This window comes from Buteo buteo, chromosome 12, assembly GCF_964188355.1.
Source record: "Buteo buteo chromosome 12, bButBut1.hap1.1, whole genome shotgun sequence".
NCBI classification, from domain to species: Eukaryota; Metazoa; Chordata; class Aves; order Accipitriformes; family Accipitridae; genus Buteo; species Buteo buteo.
The window spans coordinates 27,493,410-27,519,100 of record NC_134182.1 but is presented as its reverse complement, the minus strand read 5'-3'; the positions used below and the strand labels follow the sequence as shown (position 1 = coordinate 27,519,100).

The window sequence follows — 25,691 nt, the reverse complement described above, 5'->3', positions numbered from 1 at the left end:
TAGATGCTGCATGCTAGTCATAAAGATTACAAAGGCTATCAAACAATTTTTTCTTAAGCTGCATTTAAGTGGGGGAATTGTTTCAGGTAACTAGATTTCAGCACCAGTAGCATTTGTTCTACTTCATTCAGGTTTGGGTTTGGTTTTTTTTTTTCCTTTGGCTTACACATAATAAATTGGACTTTTTATTTCTTTCAGATACATCGGAGATTTGTGATTTCATTTCCTTTACCCATAACTCTACAAGGGGAAGAAATGACACCAAGAAGGCATTAATCCAAATACAGTTAATGTCACATGCCGTCTGACAAATAAAAGCTAAGTATCTGGTGCTGAATAGAATTATTCTTGTCTACAAGAAACAAGGTCATGCTTGTAAATGTCCAGACATCATTCTGTGTAATAGAATTATATTGGCATTTTTATCCCACTTAAACTAAAATTGTTCTTTGGAGTAAGCCTTTATATGTCAATTTTTTTTCCCTACATAAATGTTGCACAGAATTTTAAACATGCTAGAGGTGACATCAAAATGATTAATAGCCTACCCAACCAATAAAGCCCTAATGAGATGAAATATGCAGTACCACACAGCATCATATGCCACATTTCTTTGAGATGCATTCCCACGTGAGAACAGTTCAAACACACCTTCCACAAAACAGCGCTTCAGCCGAAACTGATGTCAAAAAGGAATTAATCTGATGACTCTGCAGAAGGAGCGCTGGAATGGGGACTGCCATTTACTTCCCCTCAACTGGCCATGGAGGGGGGGAAAGGCTCCAGATGCATTAAATACAATGAAAATCAACAACATTTCTTCTCACTACCCAGAAAACAAGGGTACAAGGTACAGAACAATATGAAACTATGAAGATTTGTGACCCTGAGAGACCTACTTTTAAAGTCAATCTCTAAACAATATTGGTGGGCGTATATTAGTCCCACAGTTCTCAGTGGGAGGTTTTCTTAACTCTGCGTACCCTGGCTTTCAGTCAAGGTTTTTATATCCCGTATCCAGCATAAGTATAAATACTATAGTGCAGAGGTACGGCCACCTGGTACAACCCTTCTCCCTTCCCGCCACACAAGGTCTTCCAATTTTGCAATAGATTTTTTTTTTTCCCCTATAAGAAATTAATGCTATCAGAAGGAGGCAAAGACAGACAAGTAAACAGTGCAGGGCAGTACTCATCCCTCCTCCTCTGGGCTTCACTACACTTAGTAACTCAGAAAGGATATCCCTCCTTTTACCTCCTGCCAAATCATTGTCTCTCATTCAAGCTCAATGTATCCCAAGTGCAATTTCTCAGGCTTTACTGAAGTGGAAAGGGTCAGCACCTACACAGCTTGGGAGATAGTGCAGCATATAGCTGTTTACTGGCGGCAGATTGAGTCTGCCCTCCCCCAAACCAGCACCACAGCAACACCAACGCATCACTGGGTTTCACTGGACAACCCAGGCTGACTCAGGGCACGGGCAAAGACCCCTCACATCTGCCTGCGAGGTCTTGCATATTTTCAGCTGAGCTGTTTTGCCAACGTGCATACATTCTTGCACAGACATACACTATCCCTGTCTCCCAACATCCCGTAACCCTATGAAAGATCCTAAACCAATGTTTATGAAACTAAGGTTTCCCTTGTCTCCTAAGCAGGATCAAAAAATGAATGCTTCCTGCAGATTAACATGCTACTGAAAAGCAGTTAAAGACTAGAGCTCATTAAAAAAAAAATAAATTCAAAGTGCAATATTTTTCCATTGGAAGGTTTTAATTTGTAATTTCCAAAGGACCATTCAAATTTTTACAAAATGTGTCTGAGTTTTGTTGGTTTTGGGGGTTTTCTGGGTTTTTTTTGTGTTTTTGTTTGTTTTTTTTTTTTTAAATGAAGCCTTTTCAATAATGTTTGATAATGGCACATTCTGAATTTTGCCTGAAATGACTCTCCCATTTTTCAGGGATTATCATCTATATCACTGGTCCCCAGTCTATAGAATGCACCAAATTAATAAACATTGCCGGGGAGATCACAGCAGTGATTATGAGGAGCAGCAGACGTGGTAACTCTATGTTTGGAGGGACACCCAGCCAACGTAACACTGCTAGGAGACAGCTCCAGGAAATTAGGCATCAACAAGTGGGAAAGGGGCTACACAGAGAATTGTCAGAGGGGCAAAAGTCAATGTGGTCCAACTGAAAAAAGCATTTAAAAGCAAAAGGTCTACATATACTTAATCCTGAAACCAGAATTCAGTTGAAAAAGGTCAGCCCAAAGGATCTCTTGTGTTAACTTCCAGTCCCACATTTCTAGTATTTTTTGAAGCAAATTAAAGTGGTAAAAGTGAAAGCAAACTGCTTCAAATGGTTGGGGTGGGGGAGGAAATTTTGAAATTTGGCACAGCTCACTTGAAATTTTCAATATTGACATTATGGAGATTTCTACAAACTGGAAATTCTAATTCCTATGTAGTTTTGTTGAGGATTCCTGTCTCTGCCCACAGATCTCCTTAAAGGATAATAATTCTCATATTAAGTTCCAAAAAGGGAAACATCTTTTTTAAAAGAGTATTTCTTCTCCTACAGGTTAGCCCAAAGACAATTTTTCTAAACCACCACATTATAAATTAAATGAAGATTTTTACAAAGTATTTTCAGATTTTAAAATGGCTCATTTTGGCATATCCTAACATAGAAATCTCCTACTGCATTTACTTTGAAGTTTCCTTCACAAAGTCCACCTTTATCCTAAACCTAGTTCAGCTACTCAGACTAATCTCTTTTTTTTAAGTCAGATTTTTACATTAATTCTGATTTCATTTAATATATTAACCAGAAAATTCCAGAAAACTGACAGTTTTTAAGCCTAAGCTAAGTGTTTTGAGTTGTAGGGTTCATTTAACACACACCAAAAAAAAAAATCAAATCATTCTGCAACTAAGTATAAATTGTAAATCTGACCACACAACTTGCATTTCAAAGTTATCTGTATTTATAAAACTAAAATAGTCCTGTTCTGCCAATATTCACTTTTATTAAATGTGCAGACCGCAATTTCATTCAATACCCTGCTGTTTATTTTGTTCAGCAATTAGTTTAATTAGAAGTGCACATATTAATGAATTGCACTAAAGCTACAGAGGCTAAAGTAGAGCACAAAGCCTTTGGCTTGGCCAAGGAGAGCTTTGCTAACAGCTGCTATAAAACCACAGCTGCACAGTAGTTTAGCTAGCTTATCAAAAGAAATAAGAATTAGAGGACAGTCCTCAAAAGCAAACAGATCTGGCTGGCCTCAGTTTTATCTGGATCATCTGCCCTGAGTCACCTATCCCAATAAATTCACTGTTTTGACTAGAAAATAACATTTTTTCAGTTATTCTCAATTGCTACCTAATATCACAGAATACTATATAATAATTCAATATTTATTGATATTAACAGTTCAAGATATTATGTAACAGTAAATACACAGCATTTTAAGTGCAGATTACTTTTAGCAGCAGTAGCCTGTCTCGCCGAAATGAATACCTACAACTGTGGATGGCTTCCATCACATGAACCCTAGAGCTGGAAGCACAAAGCAGATACCCAAGATGGCTTCAGGTTATCCAGTGTGAATACCTGAAGCACATTCGCATAATCGTTTTCCCCAAGGAGGAAGCCCCATTTCCTACCTTCATCGCTACTACACCTAAACTGGAACAGCGTATTGCATTATATCTTGCAGACTTGCTTGTGCAGGTCAGTGCCAGCACAGTCTCATTTCACATTAGAGATTTGCCAGTAGCAGCTTTACCAATAACTCTACTGGCAGATAATTTGTTTTAAACTTACTGTGTATGGAAGGGTTAAAAGATGGAATTTTGGTCTGTGGATGAACACTGAGTAAGAAGTAGATAACTAAGAAACACAGTCAGCACAGGGAACAGACTTGTCTATTGTTTGAAATGCTGACCATGGGGATAAGGAGGTTGAGCAATGTTAGGGGAGGTAGTACATGCAATAATGGAGGAATACAAGGCACCACACATAATTTTGCTTACCTTGCAAAAGTCCTGCTATTGGTTAGAGCATAGCAGACATGACTGATGGATTATGGTAATATGCCACATGTACAAAGCCCGTGAACCAACAGTAGACGGGATGGCTATGACACATGCAGTGTGCCTGGCCAGCGGGTGCATGTGCCATAAGCTCCCTATATTGCAACCGAGGTGTGTTTTGACACTCACTGGCCACAAGTGTCGACACCCGTTCCTCCACAAATGTATAAAATACCGGAGTTTTCCAAAGAGCAGTGGGCCGGTATACGGCAAGGTCACCGTTGCCTCCGTGGGGACACCCATGTAAAGCTGGCACATACCGACTGCTGGGCTGAGCTCACGGCACAAGACAGCACAAGAATATACAGAATGTACGGAGGGTTCATCTTCTTCACACTCCTTGGGTCAGTATGTTAATAGTTGTATTTTTTTTTTGCTTTGTAAAATAATCCTTAGTGTAACGCATGTGTGTAGTTAGTAAAATGCTTGCTTTTTCTCCCTTATGGTCAGTGTGTGTGTGTTTACCGTCTCGAGAATCCTCGAAACCACCCTAAAACACTTACCTTGCAAAGACTCTGGTCTTTTATATTCTTCACAGTCATATTTTCCTTATGATCTCCCATAATAAATCTACCTGTGGCATTATTATTGATGCTACAGTAAGTACCTAATGTACATTGCAAACATTTGCCACACAATGAATCAAAATGACATATCTTCCTCTTTTTCCTCTCCATATGTTTTAATCCCAAAAAGGAGGGGTTTCTGGCATGTTGATAACACTGCAGATAAAGGCAGAATTGTTTATAGAAGCACACGATATGTGAAAAGATCATTTGAACATCAAGGACTTAATTTAAAAAGTTAAATTCATATACATTTAACAGAGTACCACTACAGTCTGTTTTGACCATTAGTTGGTTTTCTTCATTTTCCTCTATTCAGGAGAAAAAAAAAAAAAAACCACCACCAAAACAAAAAACAAACACCAAGCCAAACCCCACAGAAATCACAATGCAAATCAAAGAAGAATCATTTAAAAATTCAAGGGTTCTGTAAAGCAACCCTCATTGTTAAAATCTCAGGTGTCTGGTCCTCCGCTGTATTAGACCTTACACAGTCATTTACCCTTGCATGTCTACTCAGTACCAAGTCCTGCCAAGTTCTGCGCACATGCTTAAGTGACAATACAAGCCAATTATAAAAGCTAAGGTTTTAAGTCTGAACACCTTTAAGAACTCTTTCACAGGATAAAAATCACAGGATAATTCAGGTTGGAAGGGATCTACAGAGATCTCTAGTTGCAAAGCATGGTCAGCTTTGGGGTCAGACCCAGCTCAGAGCTTTATACAGTGGGGTCTTGAAATCCACAAAGCATGCAGATAACACCAACACCCTGGCCAGCTTGTTCCACCTCTTGGCTGTCCTCAGGGTGAAACAATTTTTCCTTATATTCCATGTGAACCTCTCTTCTTTCAGCATAAGCCTGTTTTCCCTTGTCCTTCTGCCATGCACCACTGTGAAGAGCCTAGCTCCATCTTCTTAAAAACCTCCTCAGAGATGCAGTTTTGTCCAAGGCCACCTCTTCTCTGCACATTCTTGACCCTTACTTCCTCTGAAAAAACTGGAATATATACTTTGCCATGATAAAAATTACTCCTGAAATACAAAATGTTTTACTGCAAAATTGACTTAGAGCCTTCAGTCTACAGCCAGCAAAGCCGCAGAATTCTTCCTCCCCCTCTAACCAAGCACAGCCAAAGACCACACATTTCAGCTTAGTTTTGTCTATTGCACTAATTATAATCTTATATTTGTAATTATAAAAATACTCAAATACAACAAGGCAGCATGTTTACACACTCTGTCCATAACCACAAATAAGAAATTGCAGTGCGGAGGTATGACAATGTGCAAAACGCATGGAGACCCTGTAAATGAAGTATTCAAATGCCTGTTTTCTTCAACCCTTTATAGCTGCTATTTTTCATCTTACCTGACAAGATTTACCACAGTATTTAGCAACCTTGCACTGAGAGCATCTGTGCAGATGTTCATTCCTGTTTAGAAAAAAAAAAAAAGAAAACCAGTTATAAATACAGAGCTTTGTTTATCCTTCTTGCATAACTAGCAATTTTCAAATATCCCAAGGCAAGAAAAATATCTGAAAAACAAGAGTAGTCTAAAACACAGATACAATACAAGAAGAAATTGTGCATGGTTACATTCAAAGCTATATTCACAATCCTTTACTTGGCAACTCTGGGTCACTTTGGATCAGCAGTAAAGATATCAAATATGGGTTTTTTTTGCCATATAGCTATAACCCTGAGGGGTTTGATTTTGTAAATAACATCATCATTAGAGCTGTGCAATACAGCTAGTTAATCTATTTGTTATCTATCTTGAGTCTTGTATTAAGCAAGCATCACTGTCTCAAGAAAGAAAGACCTTGCTGTGAACTTGCAGTTGTGACATCAAATTATAACTTTATAACAGAGTGTGAAGTTGACACATCAGCAGAAATTTCTCCTCTAAGAAAATACTTCTGACTGGTGGACAGTGAGACCAAAATACAAATTCATTGGTGGGGGAGGGGATAAAAATCCAGTGAAAGCTAGAAGGTAACTACCATAGCTATATATCACAATCTAAAGGTTAAAAGCACCTCCTGACTCTAGTACCATTTTCTGATGCTGTCTTAGTTTACAGTTATATGAGTTAAGAAAACATCACTGAAGCTCTGTAAATTTTTAGACACTAAGGAAATATTAAATATGAAAGTACACACACAGCAAATCTTACACCTCAAATATATAAGTTCAAGTAAAGAGAGTTACTTCAGATGAGTAGAAACAAGACATAGATTTCAAAGCTTCCCTCCCTTCTTATTTTCCTGCAGAAAATACTGAACATGTTACATTTTTCTGGTAACGCTGGGAAGTTTTCACTTTGATTTCTTAACATGCAAAGTTATTTACATGCTTTATGGGCATTCATTAGGCTGGGAAAACAGTATATATTTTTTGTTGTTATTGATAAAACTGAAGGCAGGAGAGTTACATTACAGACATAACAATTAACTAGACTGTAAGGACGGCATAATCCTTATTACTTCTCCTCAAACTTCTTCCTGGCCATCCCTCTGAGCTTAACCAAGCACGGCACCTAACTGGGCGCCAGTGTCAGCTTGTGAGCTGCACACAGCTGAACACAGCTCAGTTTCACCCAAGAAACTGTCACCATGAGCTATTCCTCAGTAACCCTTCTCCATCGTTCTGCAAGGCAAGGAAGGAGGTATGTGTCAGTCATGCCACTTTCCCCCTCAAAAGGCAATTCTAGTAATGCAATCTTTGCATTGCTATAGTGCTTTACATTTAGCTGCCTTGAATCTTATTATACAGATTAATTCAGCCTTCCAATTTAATTGGGAGATAACTAAGCACCTAACACAGCTCATTTCGAATTGAAAGGGCAAGTTTAAGTGATCAGATGAAGGACCTTTCTCTGCAAGATTCCTGGTGTCTACACATCAGTACTAGGTGTGCTCTTTTCACTCATACTCCCAACTTACGTGACTAAAACAAGGTGTAATTCTCTGTCTCTGCTGACACCAAAAGAAAACTCCTCCACTGCTGTCAGTAACCTGGAGGCTGCATACTATATATTCAGATTCCAAGCTCAAGTGCTTTGTGACATGACCTTTCTTTCTTCTTTTACTTACACCACTCGGTTGTCCCCAAATTTTAATTTCTATGGGTGACTTCAAAATGGTAGAACCCTCTCCAAAGGCCACATCCAAAAAGGACAGCACCAACCTGCCCACAAACTTCAATCTAGAACTTCTGGATGATGAATTTAGCCCACTGATTTCAGCCATGACACCAAAACCATGAGGAGCAGGGGGAGAACACCAGAAATACCATGGAGCATCCTCTAGCACACACCAACGTCTCCTTTCCTTCAAGTCCCACAAGTGGAAAAGGTATTTTGCTGACATATCAAAGTATTGCTATGTTTGAATTATTAAAAATAACAGCTTATGCACTCACTATCTTAGGACTCATAAGCATTTGGGGAGTTTAGATAGCTACATTGGTCAAAGGTTAAGAGGAGCATTATGTACAGATCATTACAACCAAGTAACAATCTTTTCATTTCTACTGCATAAAAATCACTATTTTGCTGCACAATATTTTATAGGCACTCCTACTAACTACCAGGAGAAAAATAAATTAGAAATATTTCAGATATAAGCACATGTTTTGCTAGTGCTTTCTTTACCTTCCTACCTGCAAAGCCAGCCCTGGAGACTGAAAAAAACTAGCAACTGTTGGATTCCTATAAACAGAATCTAAAATCTTGTACATGCACAATAGGTTTTTGATTTTAAGGTGCAATGCCTGGTGATGATTCAGAGTTAGAAACAAGCGTGAAATCTTCATTTTGCCAGCTGGGGAGAGCTGTTTCACTTTCAAGGTTGAGCAATGACACAACTTTAACCAGCTTATGATAAAGGAGCACATATTTCTCATTTTAGACTAGAAGCTCACATCAGAGTAATTTTGTGAAGAAATAACACTACAGCAGAATAATTACTGTAGACAAAAAAAGAAGCGGAAATGCTGTTTGGATATCAGAAGCAGTCCAGGTATAAATACATGCTCATTAACTACGCATACAAATTCTTTCCCACCAAGACAAGTTTTGACACATCTTTTAATACTAAGCAGCACATTTTATCAAGGACATAAGAGAATCATTTATAAGAAATCTACATCTCCTTTCTAGATATTTCATAATTAACAGGATAGATTAAAACTTTTCTGAAGCTAAACTTTTCAAATTACTGAAAGAAGACACTGCAAGAACTTTAACTTGTTCAGCTACCTCTTTATTATCTTCAGAGTCTGCCAGTGAACCATTCACAACATAATAGGCAACATTACCACTAAAAATCTGCCTACTGACCTAGAACAAAAAAAGAAAGCCAAGCACCTAGAGCTTTGGTTTGCAGATCAGCTCGCCACACGCACAGCTGCAGCCCTCAAGACAGGAACTCTGCAGCATGTCCCTGTTGCTCTTTACAGGTCTGTTTTACATGGCTGTACAGAACCACAGAGAGGTCATGGAGGAGCTTTCAGCCTCTCTGTTTCTGGATGCCTCCTTCAATATTCTACACCCATGCTAGTAGCCTCTATCAAACTTCTCCTTGCCATTATAGAGTATTATCTGAATGACCAAGTGCTCACCCAACTGCAGAATGACTGAGCAAAACCGTTTTGAAGGCAGACTTTTTTGTTATAAATTATATTCATCAAAACACAGTAATGAGTTAGGACTTCAATAACAAAGCATTTGCAACTTTAGTTCCATACACATTAAAGTACCAAAAAGTCTCAGCAGCAACAAGTAAAACAGATTCTCAAAGCAGAGTAATTATAACTTTCTGGAGCCAGAATTTAAATGAATGAATGCCCATAACTATTGGAGAAGTCTCTCCTACAGATTTCATTCTTCCATTAGAAAGCTAGATCCAACAATCTTAATATACTGCAAGCATACCTTGCTTTGGTGTACCTCTTGGTATTTTTCCAAGAGATGCCAGGATTTACTGGAATCATTGGTGTTAAGTCACCAACATGTATTCATTCTTTTGTAAAACAATTAGTGGACCTGTCGCCACAAAGCATCAAACTCCTTCGGCACCCACCGAAGTCTCAATACTTTACAGGATTATTTCCTTTGTATCCTTTGTTCCTAAGGGTTAAAGATGCTGCAGTAACAAATGCATACACACACAAAAATCTAAGGACCATCACTCAAAACTTGGAATTTTGCCAAACTGACACTACCAGTCAGATTATTTGAATAAGGTGACTCCCTGCTGGCACCATATAATGAGTGAACTATCCATTCATCTTTTGGGGTTTCTCTGAATGACAAGCAGATGTAGAACACCTGTTAGAGAGCTGCATAGTAAAGCTACTGATGAAATTGTTGTCTTTTCTTCCAATCATGTCCTTCTTCTTGGACTAAAAAAAATCCCTTACATTTATAGCTTCTATGAATCTTGCTACATGACATTATAAACATAAACCAGCATGATCTAAACCACTTAATCTGAATATAAAGAATTTAAGAATATAATTCAGGTATTCATATATATAGCATTCATGTATTTTAGAACATTTTAGAAAGTGAGACAATTTGCCTAGTTTATTCCTGTCCTTCTCAATATTTTATTAATGTTATAGGCTTTACTGAAACAATTTTAGTCACTGTCAAACACTCCCATGCATTTCTCATTACCTGTAAACATGATCTGGAGACAGTATCAGGTTACTCACAAGGTATCTACTGCATCTCATCTAATGTGACTAATTTCATGGATGAGAAAAGGAACAGAATTTGATCTAATGCATTCAGTAATACTTTAATCTCTGAAAAAGTTTCTGCTGCAATAGAAAAGGAAAGAAAGATGCAGCAATTGAAAATACATTATTAATTTTCCAATACAGCTTCAACAAGATTTTTCAAATGACTACAACCCTTTATGAAACAGCAAGCACAAGTGAGGATCATAGAGTGTACTAAAATAAATCCGCAAGAATAAACTAGGCAGGTGTCGTCAGTTGTCCTCTACCATGGTGTTACAGTCAGGTGAAGAATCTTTACCCTGAGAAATTTGGATATTACTAAATCTTTTCATCATTATTGTCTACAAACACCATTCATAGAATAAGCTCTCTCAATGTGTACTGGGAAGGGAAGAAAATAAACCTGAATACATAGGTGGGTGGAAGAAGTCCCAAGGGGATGATGTGGACAGGAAACAAAAGAAAACCTATGAGGTAGGGAAAAAACTAGTAAGACAGTTCAACTGGAAGTGGCATACACACTGTCCCCAGCAAAATAACTTCTTTTTTTTCTGGCTTTTTTAAAATTCCTTTTTGTTAAAGGTACAAGAAGACCAGAGCACTGTAAGGAGGGGCTGACGATGAGCAGCAAGGCAGCCAGGTCTATGGGAAGCTGCTTCCAAGTATGAGTGGCAGCACAGGAGGCAGCCTGAAAAAGCATAGCTAAACTCCTAAGAAGAACGTGCCAAGTCTGAATCAGAGTGAAGAGGTTGACGAGGGTTTGCCTGGACTGTCAGGTCCTATCAGAGCCACACCTGTGCCCTCACAACATACAAAACATAGCCGTTTAAAAACATCACAAAATACTTCTGTTTGCCAGGAAAGGGCCTAATATAATTTTAAAAAACACAACAAAACCCAAGCAAATACAATTAGACTACTTAATTTGTAATGAAAATGCATCTACACTTCTCTGCTGATTGCAGGTACTTGACTTTCAGCCCCACTCACAAGGTAAGTGTCACATATAACAGAACATTTGATTACCACACTGTGATCAACACTCCTTTCTATGCAGTTTATTCACACTTCTGCTTCTGCCGCAGCTTGCAGGAAAAAAGGGCAATCTCACATGAATCCCCTGCTGCATTTTTGTCATTGATATTGTTTTTCAGTTAATAATCCAGCACTATAATACATGTAACAAAAGAGCAGCCCTTTCAGACATACGCCATGTTGAACTAATTTCCTGAACAAATTCTTAGACCTTTGCAATTCAGTCAAACGTGTCAAGTGCATGAAGCCTACTTGGATTTTCTCAAGTGTGTGCATTTCAGACCTGTCACAAAGTGAAAGCAATCAATACCTACAATAAGTAAACATGTCATTCACTATTTTATTAATATGCTTCTGTCCTCTAATAATAAAGATGCAAATAACAGCCATTTTAAATTTGGTAGATTTGAGAGCAGAGGGGTTATGTTAAATGCAACTACAACTTCCTTTCCTCGCCTCTTTCCCAGAAGAAGAATAACACAGTGTAGCGGCACAGCTACTCTGTTACTCTGCTGCTGACCCAGGTGGGCACCAGACACTGCTGGTGGGAGGCATCTTCCGCATACCAAAAGCCACAGCACGGCTCTGGGGACAAGGACAAAGGGTGCTGAGGGCCAGGCAGCAACAACCCCAGGGCGTATGCCTCTGCAACATCCCAAATCCAAGCCCTTGGCAAGCAACAACCCTCCACAGCCAGCGAGCCATACCTACAGCAGGGGTTCCCAACCCCTCCAATGCCCTGGGTGCTGACTTGGGGCAGCTTGGCAGGCTCAGGGCTTCCCCCTTTCTCCCCTGCCAGGGTGCTGGACCCACTCTGCAATTGCACATCAGCTGGTGGAGGAAAAGCCATCCTCCATGCGCCCCATGGTATCTGAAATAAGGCTGCTGGGTTTTTCTGCACACTGCTCTTGGGTCCCACATAACCCATTGGGTTTGGGCAAACAAGAGTACAACAGGTCAGAAGCCTTTGAAATCTATGTCCCTAAAAGTCATGCAAAAATCTCCCATATTCTCCATTTGCACGCTTCATTGTGTTGAGTAAGTATATGAATTAATCTTTAACCCAACAGCAGCATGGGGAGAAGTAGCAAGAATGACAAATATTTAGAGTTAAAAGATAGTAACTACAGCTAACCATCAATGATCAGAGTCTCTTATTCAAGTGAGAACTAAGACCTTTTATATATGAAAAACACACCTACTTTATTTTGAAATATACTAATCATCTACTTTATACCTCCTGAACATACTACAGAAGTAGCATTGCGTTGTCCAGGTTAAAAAAAACAAAAAAAAACAAAAAAAAAAAAAGGAGAAAACATGAATAACCAAAGCATCTGGCCTGTGATGAAAGTTTAGTTAAGGCATTTGTACTCCCAAGCACACCACCTACTAACACAAACAAAAATACAGGTTATTCAGGATGACTTCCCATAACTTAAGTCTTGGCTTCTGAAGATTCATGTGCCACCCTGAATGCCCACGTTTGCTGCTGTTTTCTGTAATTCTTTTTACACCCAGCCATGTACTTAACACCCTGAAACACTTCTGGATACATTCTATAAGGAAGACACAGAATTCAAATAGATGAGGGGAGAGAGAGGATCCTTCTGCTTGGAATGGGCATCCGTTCTGTTTAGAATTTACAAATATTGTTTTTTACATATGTATTATCTTTATTTGTTTTTAAAATATACACTGAATAGGTAATGACATGCTAGGTCATACAACTTCAGCTGACAGGAGGTTCTGGATGGTATTTTTTGTCTGGTTTTGTGCGTCAGGTATTATCTCCCATAATTTTTTTCTGCATCTTGATTTTTTCTTCTGAAGAATACCTAGTCTGAAATTTTTTAAAAACAATTTCTAAATAAAACCTTGTTATGGTCTACAGTCATTTCTTCATTCCAGTATCATCTTTTCTGACAATACATGTTGGATTTTTAGCTTTTTCTTCTTTGGGGGGCTGCAGGACCCAAAATCAAAGCTGGAAAAACAATAAAAAGATATCCAAAGGGTAGATTTTCATTTACTCCCATGTAGAAGCTAGTCTGTGTTCATACAGTGAAAGCAGCATTGCTAAATTCTGATAAGAAAATGTTTATTTTTTTAAAACTTCTTTGCACTATTTTGAAAAAGATTGGATTTTTAAAAAATACCCAACACTCACAGAATGGTGCAAGATTCTTTGCTGAAACAGAAAAGTTATCTAGAGCCACAAAGAGATGATTCACCTTTGGTTAAACTGAAAAAAACCCCCCACATTAATTTTCTGAAAATAGAGCCACTAGAAGTGCAGTATTTATTCTGATACAACCAAGAACAGAATTATACACGTCTCCATTAAGCTGATAACTGACAAAAAGCTTAAAATGCAGTGTTTTCCAATAAAATTACTGAAGGAACTTATAAGAAGAAATACCTAAAAATACAGCCCTCAAACTGGCAAGAAATGTAATCTTACCATTTAATTCTACTACTTCATTCAATATTTACCTCTGATCCTAACCTATGCAAGGAAATATAAGATCTCTCTACTGAAAACCAAGAAAAGACTTTACAAGTAATTTCAGTAGTACTAGGCCCTTTAACTGCAAATGTTGTTCAGGAGAAGCAGTCAGCATCTCTCAAAACAGTACCTTTTTGCACTAGAAGACAGACTGGCTTTAGAATAAAATACCTTTTACGTTTATATATGTGTATATATGTACATACACATAGTGTGTATATATATAGACACACACACTTATCAACATGCGCAATGAATAAAACAAATGCCATCACAACAAAAATCAATAGTTGTGTGAAAATACTGTAATTATCCTCCCAATGAAACTCACAGCTATCCCCCACTGATAGCACTGAAGCAGAAACACAGCAAAAGTTGGCTCCCAGAGCACAAGGTAACTACTACAAATTGCCTCCTACACCTGCTTGCCCTGCAAAGCCACTTTGACACAATTTCCCTCAAATCAAGGCCTGCAGTGGGCACGCCAACATGCCTCCGGCAATTTCAGGCTTAAACAGATTAATTTCAGTCACACAGTACATTCATTCCACCTTGGGATTTTAATCAAGGAAGAAAGCCAAATACTGAGGAAGACTAAGATTATATTTCACAACATGAAAAGGTCAGATCTATAACTTAGAAACATGTAAAAAAAGCTACAAGCAATATTTTTAAATGCTTATTTCTGGAACATGTGGTTATAATCCAATGAAGCCAAGTATAACAAACACCCCATCTTTCACTTTTCCCTATAAAAATGATAAATCCATTGTTCATTAATCTGCTGTATGTCCAAGTATTTTTTTCTTTGACCAGTAGTCAACATTCCACAAAAAGACAGTTGTTACTCTAAAATACCATACTGCTGTAAATACTTACATCCTGCTAGTATTGCCTCCTGGATCATACGGCTCTATGATCCTCAGTGAAATATAAACTCCTCTGACCCTCCCAGAGAGATACATCTTCATCAGCTTTTTTCTTTCTTAGCTCCTTTCCCTTCTTGATCATATTTATATTTTTAGGATACTCATTTTTTTAGAGGTCCTGCAATGTTTATTTACTTGCTTTTCTGCTTCCAAATATGAACAGTTACACCTGAAAGTCCTTTCATTCCCTATGGAACACATTTGGAAAGTGCTGAATAAAAAAATATTTCAGGCAACAAACTTGGGCAGACATAGCAATACAGCTGGGCTCAAAATAAATTGTGGTGCATTTTATCTTGTAGATTTAGAATTGGGTAAGGATGTACATCAAGTTAACCCCTCATTTTCACCTGTTTAGCCCTTATGTTCAGATTACACCCAAGTTAAGATAAAAATGCAGGTGACTGGAACATGATAGTCAGTTCTGCTTACTTACAAGCTGAAAAACCCACAAAGCTAGAAAACAGGAGTGAAATGCAGGAAGAAAAATGTATTTCTGTCAGATAGCAGAGAGGGCTGACAACACAGAGATTCACACATATACTGGCACAGAGCCCAGAGAACAGCTTGTTTCCCCTTTGCTCAGGTGTAATCTGATATTGTGAGGTCTTGCAAGATATCCAAAGCATTCTTGTCATGAACTGGATGCTCATAAAATCCTGCTGAAGACTTTTGCATTAGAAGAACGTGAAAATGATCTTGACACCAGTAACTCCACTTCCTGCCTCCAGCCAGCCCACAGCAGGATGGCTTTCTGCCGTACTTGTTTCTCTTGGAATACACTTTAAATGCTTACGTTGCCCTCAAACAAAAGCATTTCTGGTACCAAGTCTAATCTTCACCTCTTAGAAATGCAGACTGTTCCTGACAGCACCACTGTTTACTCTCCTAAACTATTCTACACAATTGTGAGGCATCGGAGAAACCTGAAGAAAGATCACTTTTAGCAGATCTACAAACACCTGTAATAAATTCACAAATAGCTGCCTAACCAGTTCTCTCTCAGTCTAGCTGGATGAACAGTCTTTTAAATTACCATTACCACACACCTTCCAACTTTTTTAAAACATATAGAAGATTTGAAGGAAAATATATTTAATCAGTTCTTTTCCTGTCATTTCATTATCTCCAGCTTTGCAGGCATTTTGGTTTTGTTGCTACTGTTCATATTTTTCCCCTCATTTTCTCCGTGTTTCAACAACTTCCCTGTTTGCGAATCTCATTCCCCTTTTCCAGATTACAAAGGCCATTGTTTTTTGCTACAAGAAGTCTCACTTTGTTCCCCATCAGCCTCTAAAGGTTTTTATCTCCCAATAATTTCTGTCCAAGAACAAAATAAAACATGACTTGGAAATACCTGGAAAGAGTGGATGTTTATTTATAAAACACGGTGCCAAATACCCTTACTGAATGATGATTTTTCATTTTACACTCCTTACAGCAATTTTCATTCACATTCAAGCAACTTGATCTGAGAACATTTTACAAAGTTTCTTCCTATCAGGTGCTTAAATACAATCTGTTATGTCACATCTCTCACTTCTCTCTCCAACAGATTGCGGATGTCAATAAAGAAGGGATGTCTCCCTCCTTTATGTGTTACTGAAAGGTGGATTTCGTGGGTCCCACTCTAAAGCTTAATTTTGGAGGTGTTCACCAATAAGAATGAAGGTATTCATATTAGCACTGGGGCAGCAATGCTACATAGAAATTATTCAGAAAAATGCAGAATATATAAAAGTCAATAGTAAATATTTAAAAATATATAAGGCAGTTAAAGCTAAATTGTTATTTTTGTTGCTGCTGCTTTGCACAGTTAGTGATGGAAAGCAAGATCTTCAAGAAGGACTAAGCATATAATAGCTGAAAGTTAAGTTAAACCTTAAAACTGCCCTAAAGTTCATTTATAATGTCAGATTGACTGAAAGAAATCTTAATATTAAAAATGTAGTCACTAAACTTTTCACATCTCAAACCATAAAGTCCTAGAGCTTAAAGATTAATTGCAGTCTCCATCTTGTTCTAAAAGACCTCTGTAAGGTTTTTCCACGCTTCACAGTTAACCTGTTTGTATTGAAACTCCTGCAAATGTCCCCAAACTCTGCCTCAACCACTGTGGGCAGAGTGCCAATGGGAAAGCAGGAGCAGTGCACGGTGCTGCTCAAGAAAGCAGTAAGCACCTGGCCATTTAATAAGGCAAAGGTCCATGCTGCTGCACGCTAGCAGAACACCACCCAAACGGCGGGAAGCAAATGAGGGTATGCAAGCTAATAAGCACTCCCATAGCTATATCTGCAGTGAAGACACAAGTTGCTTTCAAGGCCTCTGCTAAGTATTCCACTTTAACGAGCACAGAAATACCAAGGCTGAACTGTGTGGTGATATTTGTTCACCTCTTGCTTGCTTCTGCCCCCACTTCATTTGGTGTCAATGCTCCTACAGAAGCAGGACAAGGTCCCCAACCCATTTCTTGCTCAATACTCTAAATCCAAGAGTGTCATAGCCATTGGACTACGGACATATCATTGGAGCTGGCCAAGATGCTGTGACTGCTGACCTGAGAAAGCCTCTGCAGGACTGGAGGTCTCCCACTCCAAAATAAACAGCCAAGGAAAGCCATAAATCAGTTGTACATCACCTAATACTTACTCTCTGTACTCTGGTGACATCTGATGGCTAAAATCATAATAGATGTCTTTTATTCTATTCAAAGATTAGTCATCCAAGTTCCCCTTTTGCATTTAGTAGGGAAGCAAAAAAGAGTCAGAAGAAATGCCTCTATAACTATAGCGACACCTATATATTTTCAGAAAAAAGGTAATTATAATTTAACAGCTGAGAGTACTAGTGTTAATTTGCCTCCACCCACTTCCCACTCATTCTACATATCAATTAGTAAGTAAGCAAAACCCATACACCCTTCATGGTTTCCAAATTTGTCCATTTCCAACAGAAAGGTCTTTAAAAAGAAATTGGCCCAATTCAGAACCCTATCTCATCACTAGCTCCAGAACAAGCTTTCCTGCTGAAGAATTAACAGTTTGACCAAGAAGGCATCTAACCCCAGGAGTAACCCTCAAAATTTCAGTAGCACTAACCCTGAAAACTTCAGTAGCACTAACTGATGTGCTTGAAGATATGCACATGCTTAGGCATGCCTGCAAATGGCAGACCTCTCTCACAAACTAGTTCTGTTATTAGTACTGCTACGTTTCTAAATGTAGTCAATACCTTCATAAAAGATACTTACTCCAACTAAAGAAGCATCCAAATAATTGTGTCTTCCAAAAACTACTCTTTATTTTAGAGAGGGAGCACAGATAATACTTGCAAAAAAGCTTTTCAATAAATTCTGTTGGAAATGTTTAAGTGGAGATAAAGCATGGGTAGCTTTCAGAATTCAAATAATTCTTGAACTAACTTTGTTCAATCTTAAATTTTTAATAAAGATCCCATGTATTTTTAAATGAAGTCTTCTCCATTTCTAGCTCAGTTTATCACGCAATATAATAATGATGTTGCATTCACATAACAAATAACCAAGTGCTTTTTAAAAGTCTGAAGATATTATTTTCATTAATAGAATCAATTTCTTAATTAAGTCATGGGAATTTCGACACACATCATGCTTCCTCACACTTAACTACTGGTTTTCTTTTTTATTTTTTTACAACAACATTCCATAGAGAATATTAAAAGAAGGAGGAGCTGCCAAGCCATAATATCTGTCATAAAATGACAGATTGTCATCTACCTTCCTTGTGACTTGTCCCAATCACAATGCATCAGTGCACTCATCTCCATTTCAAAAATTGCCACTGGTATTGAAGAAGCTTCATAGAGACATAGGCACTGCACGGAGATATGAACTAACATGGAGAATCACAAATTTGTATGGATTGGCCATGGATTTTGCACAATTATCCAGTTAAAATTGTTTTTTATGTTCCAGAAAATACTACTTTTACACCCCTATAAGTCTTCAGTTAAATCTCATTTTCTCCATGGACAAGAAACATGGGCCTTTAATCATCATATTGTAGTTTCAGCAATGGGTCATGAGTGAAATCAGATTATTTGTTTCAGTTCAATAACCATGGAATGAGACTTTGCAGAACACAGTACAAGAAAATGAGAAATACGTTATTCCTTATTTGCAAAGGAAGAAAGTAAAGGTTTATTGTGATGAGCAAACGCTGGGAGAGAGCTAGAGTTTTTGTTAATGTGTATCAGTGCTGATATGGTTTATAGATATCAGTAGAAGTTAAATAATCAACAGCAATGCTCTGCTTTGCAGAATAAAAGAAATGCTAGCAGTACATGTTTGAAAAACATGAGCCTCTCGTAATTTCTAAAGTCAACCATGCCCCAAATCAATGAACTGAAAAAGCGTGTGGGAAGGAATGATCCATCACAATCACAGTTTTGTAAAAACTTCACTTTCATTAAGATTGCAAAATAAAAAGATTTTTTTTTCAAGTGTGTGCGTATACATGTATGTATTTTTATCCATATATGCAACCTCCCTCGGCTTTCTTACTCTTATTCTGAATTTTTCATCTCTCATTTGCTGCTTCCTCCTATGTCTCATGAAAACATTACACTCCAATTCATCACCTCTTCTGAATATCCACCACCACCCCTGCAGTAACACAATGAAACTCGGAAGAGGTACCTCACCTGCCCACTTTGACAGCTCTGCTGGCACACACACAAGTGGCTTGTGCACATTAGAAAGGCTGGTACAGTGTCACAATGATCTACATAAACCCTACATTTAGCTTATTTTACTGCTTGAATGCTGGTTTCCAGTCAAACTTTACATCCAAATCAGAGACTTTGCCATTGTAAGCGGAGGGAGGGACAAGCGTTCTTCTACTGTGTACGCTTCACTCAAAAATGTTATAGCATGCCAACTTTAAGTAGCTCGTGTTAAGTCCCCACTGTTGTTACACAACCGCAATAGGTACTTAAGTTAAAGCTGATTTGCATATATCTTATGAAAGCATCAACATGCCTTAGTTGTAAGTGAGAGGTGCAGAGAAAGTATTCCTCTGCAGGTCAGCTGCAAGAACCATCACCTTGCAGGCCATGAGGCAAACACCTGACCTCGGTCATTCTGGTTGCTTAGGCTGTGCAGGGAATGCTCACTGAAGTATGTATTTTTATTTTTATTTTTTTAAGGTCTGAACAGAAAAAGCAGAGTTGACTTGTCAGTATAAACAGTAGAGGATGCAAGTTTAGTTTGGGGTTTGGGGATTTTTGTTTTGTTTCATTTTAATCAAGAGGCTGCCTCCTCTGTTCACTTAAATGTGGGTTATTCTCAGCTAGTAAATGGATTGAAACCTCTGATTAATTTCACATAGATCATTCAGACAGCTAAAAGAACCCAAATCACACCTACAATTTATGCTGAATGTAAGAACTTAACATGAAAAGACTCCCCATCTCCTTTTGGTGGAGTCCTCAACACCTGAATACACCATCTGAAAAAGAGATCCACTACCTCCCAGTGAACGCAGCTAAGGGAACACAGCTCCGTCATCTACAAAAACTAGTTCTACCACTGAAGTATTTGTCTGAAGAAAACAAACTTTTGCATTTGTAAGTGCTGCTTGTGGAAATCACCTCTGCTAATACAAAATAAAAATGATAAAAACATTCCAACACTGGAAGGCCAAAAATAATGACAAAAAGGTGAAGAATACCTTTAACCCACCACAATGCAGCTATTACCTATTACCATGGCAAAACTCAGCTTTGGAGATGAGATTTCTTGACAGCTGGCAGCTCCAGATCATGGAACAAAATTCTCATCAGCCAAGAAACCACTCGGATTTCAAATCCAAAATCTAACCTCTAGACAATCCATATTGTTTGGGGTTATTTAACTTAAAAGTAAATTATATTTCAGAAATGACATGAAGTGCATTTTCTACTGATATGATGGCTTCCACACTGAACAGGTTATGTTCAAAGAACATATGTTTGGTGAGGGCTGTCAATTAGAAAAATTACTTATTTCAGTTAAGCTGGGTTCTTACTTACAAATAATTCTTGTTTTCTTCTTAAAAGCAGATTGAATTTACAATCAGCTATTACATAGGTATTTCAGTTGCTCTAAAACAACCTCACCTGGGGGGCTGAGCAGTGGCATCCCCTCTTCTGTGCACTAGCGTTACTGAAGTCAGGCTAAGTACATGACAGTTACGTGACAATTAACCAAAATTTGCTTAACTTCACCTTAGCAAGCCCAGGATTTTGTAGAAATTCTTCACAACAGAGAGAAAAGTTCACAAAACCTGAAAAGCTTGCATTTATGCTATATGTGCACATATATATGCCAGATGTTTCCTAACTAAGCCACTTTAAATTGGGAGAGTATACAGAAGACACTGACAGAATAATTTGCTGATTCAGGACCATGTGCTTGCACTTCATATAAAGCTACTTTTTCATCCAATTTGATAAAAGTTCCCACCATGATACTAGGTCATTGCAATGCTGAAGATGAGGCCTTCTGCAGGAGATAAAAACACAAGGCTCTGACCACTGCATTCATATAAAAAAAATTAAAAAAAAAAAAAAAATCTACAAGTTCAGGGTTTTGTTCAGTTTTTTTGGCCAAAAAACCACAAAAAAACCCCAAACATGATAGGCCAAGGACTAATGGATTGATTCTCCCACCCCCCCCGCCAACACAATCTTTTTAAATTTTTTTTCTGCATTCCTTATCCTAAACTATGGGTTAGGTGAACAGCAGCAGTGTCTTACACCATAAGAGACAGCAGAAATTCCTTAACCTACCTGACTGGGCAACTGCAAGGTTCATATTTGTAAAGACTTATAAAACCTTGGGTGCAATCCGGATTAGTGCATGTTTGGTATTAATCTTTATCGTAAAACTCATGAACCTTGAAAACATCTGTGAACATTTTAAGCTAAAATACGGACTGAGCTTCCAAGACTAATTTGTATTGGCAATGTTCAAGACAGAATTACAAACAGATGTTCTAGGTCTGTCTGAAAAACTAAGCGATTTGGGGATAAAAGTCTTCTGAACAATTAATGATATTGCCAAAATAAATAAATATGCAGTCATCTGCTAAAAGTATATATATAAACACATAACCCCAACCAAATTATATATCTTATGAAAATATTGAACAGATTAATATAAGCTGGGCAGTGCCAAGACAGTTGTTTTAGGACACTAAAAGAGCATGCTACAACTCTCTTTTAGAGTGAAAATACGATATACGTAATAGTACCACCATATATTAAAAAATACACATGAGAAAAAAAAAACCACTGAGACTTGGCCTCTGTAAAATACTTAATAATGAATGAATCTCAAAATCAGAACCTTAGCTAAAGATAAAAATAGATAACAAATTACCAATTTAGTAACATTTTTACATGGCCTTAGAAGGTGCTTTTACTTTCACAGGGACACTGACTTTGAAAGGAAAATTAGGTTAAAAAAATAAAATAAGAGGAAGTGCAAATATTTTAGAACACTGACAAGAAAAAATAAATCCTAAATGCAGTACATCATTACATTTAATTTGTGAAGTATTAAAATAACATATTCAGTGTACTTTAAACTAATTGCAAACAGACAAATTGGCAGGATAAAGCGTCCTACCATTCTATAATGCTTATAATGTTTAACTGGAATTCTTATAAAGACATAAACCAAAAAGCGGCTTAAGTCCATTTTTGTACTGGATTTGTGTGTTTTTAAAAAGGAGTTACTCATTCTTGGATCTCTTCTACTCTTACAATTTGTTCATTCTGCATAATTACTAAGAAATACAACTCTCATAGCTATGACTTGAAGAAAACAATAAAGTTCCCAAATACTTATTTGGAGTTAAAACTGTTCAAGCACATTTTCTAAGATTACAAAAATTCTGTTTATGAAAGCATACTTAGGATGTATACATCAAAAACATTTACACATTAGCATTTTCTACTGGAAAACATGTTTGTTGGGCAAGTGGACAGCTGCAGGTAAAAATACTGGATAAAGGCAAATATGTAAATGAAAGGAGGAAAACCACGGATTTCTGGGAATGAGAACTGGTGTTTTCTCCACTGCTGAATTCTGAGTCCAGAAGACAAAAGGAAAACCACGGATTTCTGGGAATGCAAACTGGTGTTTTCTCCACTGCTGAATTCTGAGTCCAGAAGACAAAACTTAGGTAGTAAAGTACCATATCCTTCCTTAGCGATGGACTTCTTTTGTACCACTGAAGTCTTTGACAAAGTTTTCACCGACTACACTGATGCAGTATGAAGGCAGTAGTAGAAAAACAAGTTACACAATTGGGTCAGTTTCTTCCAGCAAGAATTGCTATCCTCTGACCAGTGGAAAAGTAAATTAGCATTGACACCAAAATCATCATCTCTAGGTTCCAGGTCAGACCAGAGTAGATCAACTGTGCACTAACGCACTGCAAAAAAACACTGTCTGATGATGTTAGTTGGGGCAAACAGGGCATTTATAAGCTGCAGCCCCTTGTCCTATGACCCAACTGAAACCAGCAGTCAACCCAGCAAGTCTGAAGCTTCAGGCAGCTGTGGTACTCTCCAGTCAGTCATTCTGCAGCACAGACACATTCAGATCTATATATTGTAATAAAAACAACCCAAAACCTTAATTTGGGGAAAAAGTCTTCAACAAAATCTTCAGCACTAACGGAAAGCTGTTTCAGTGATCACTATTCATAAATAAACTATCTACACAATGATAGCCAGGAAGCAGTCCATCCTTCACATTTAAGACTCACTGACATGTTTGTCAGTAACTACTAAAGCTACAAGCATGTCTTGGATTCAGGGACTGGGAAAACCAAGGAAAAGAGAAAAGGCAAGTCTAGATTAGACCAGCCTAAGAAGGGAAGCTTTCTGAAGATTCTCAATTCAAATTAACAGACCAGTTTTGTGGGGACCATCCTCGGGATCCCTCGTAACTCCAAGGGGAAAGCAGTGTGCAGCTGTGGGAAGATGCTTACACTGCAACTCAGCATAGGAGATCCCAAAACCATAAAACCATAAAAAGGTTGTGTGAAGCCTCCGGAAGTAACCACATCCCACCTCCTGCCCAAAGCAGGCCTGACTTCAGAGGCTGAGGATGTGTAACACAATCACATGTTCTGCTTAAATGTAAGTGCCACTGAAAATCCCACAATCAACTCCGCTGGACTTGCTGTACCATCTATACATCCATTCCTCTGTAATGAATCCAAACCATTTATTTGTACTGGTGAGAAGCTACCAACATGAGTTGGGTCACCAATTCCTTTTGGTGACATCCAGGAGCCACTGACACTCAGATTACCATCACTAGGATCCAGCAGCAAGTATAGAGAATCAAGGGTGAGTATAGAGGAACAGAACAGATCACACTTGTGAGAGCTGCTGGATGAGGTCATTATTTAGCATCAACAAGCATAGGTGGCACGCATCACCTGAAAATCCAGTTCTTTCAAACTGCCTGAAGACTCAATAAAAGGAACACTGTATCAGGTATACACCACCCATTTTCACGGTCTCCTTCCACACAACAGAAGTAATAAATTTGGGGGGGGGGGGGAAGCCCTTTATATATCCACCATTCAAGCATTGTATTGTTGGGGAAGAACAGATAGAAAAAGTGGTAACTAACAGCACATATAGCCTTCATTATAAAAAAAAAATAAAATCAATTAACATATTTACTCAAAAAATAATTTGGTATCTATATATGGCAGAGATTACGTGATTTTTTTGTTATATAGCCAGGAAGCTTACTAAGTTTAAAATACAAACCTCAAATTCTTGCAATAACCTACAGGGTACAAAATTAATAAATGTTAACAACAGATCTATTACCTAGCATTCAATAACTACACAAATACTGTTAAAAAAATAAAGTAGTTCTTCATCTGCTGAAACAATTGCAAGTCCACCTGAAAGAGGATGGGACATCCATATATGATAACCTTGTGAGTTTGTGGCAGGGATTCCTCCATCCATCATACCAGAAGTAAAGGAAAGGTTATACAAGTTAATAGATACAGAATATCCATGACTGACTTCTGTATTTCACTACATACAATGTATCTTCCAATGACCACTGAGCTGTTGGAAAGTGTGTATGAATCAATGCTTTCTTCATGTTCAAGATATAAAACTATGAAGACAAATTATAATTATACAAATCCTCACTACAGTACATAATGCTATGACAGTATCTGTTTACAATAACAAGCAGAGGGCAAGCATATCCTTAACTATAGAGGCTTAAATGTCAGTCGGCTCAAATACAAGATGCAACCTCAAAACCTACATTCTCATGTTAAAAGTTATATTTTCTGATACCATATTTGCAATTATACAAGACAGCTTTCTGCCCAAATACTCCTCCTCCCCTCAGTTGGCGCGGGGCGGGGGGGGGGGGATTCTTTATTTTCTGCCCTGCAGCTGATTGCTTCTAGAGGTCAGGGTTCCCATGCACTGAGCAAATCACCTCTAAACAAACAGGTATAAATTAATTTCACTCATTTCCTTGTTTTGAGTTCTGTGCAACTGGTTATTTTCCACAAACCTGGAAGAGGCATTGGATCAGTGTCATGAATTCTGGAAAATTTTTAAGTACTGTGGCATTGGTGTCAATTCTGAACTCGCAGTAACAGTAGGAGTTTAACTTGTATTTCTTCAGACAGCAACAAAAGAGAGAATGAAATAAGAAACAAGGTAAAAATGCCAAGCAGACTGCAAGGAATAAGGCAAAGTGGACAGGAAAACCA

At 38.0% G+C, this 25,691-nt stretch overlaps 1 protein-coding gene across 5 annotated transcripts in view; it reads right to left on the bottom strand.

Moving 5' to 3' along the window:
• Positions 1-25,691, bottom strand: part of SMYD3 (SET and MYND domain containing 3) — a 440,712-nt gene that overhangs the window by 383,935 nt on the left and 31,086 nt on the right. For all 5 annotated transcript variants that reach the window (XM_075043152.1, XM_075043153.1, XM_075043155.1 and 2 more), the window contains exon 2: positions 6,039-6,102. In XM_075043152.1, coding sequence (XP_074899253.1) covers positions 6,039-6,102 — 64 coding nt within the window. The remainder of the gene's footprint in view (positions 1-6,038; positions 6,103-25,691) is intronic.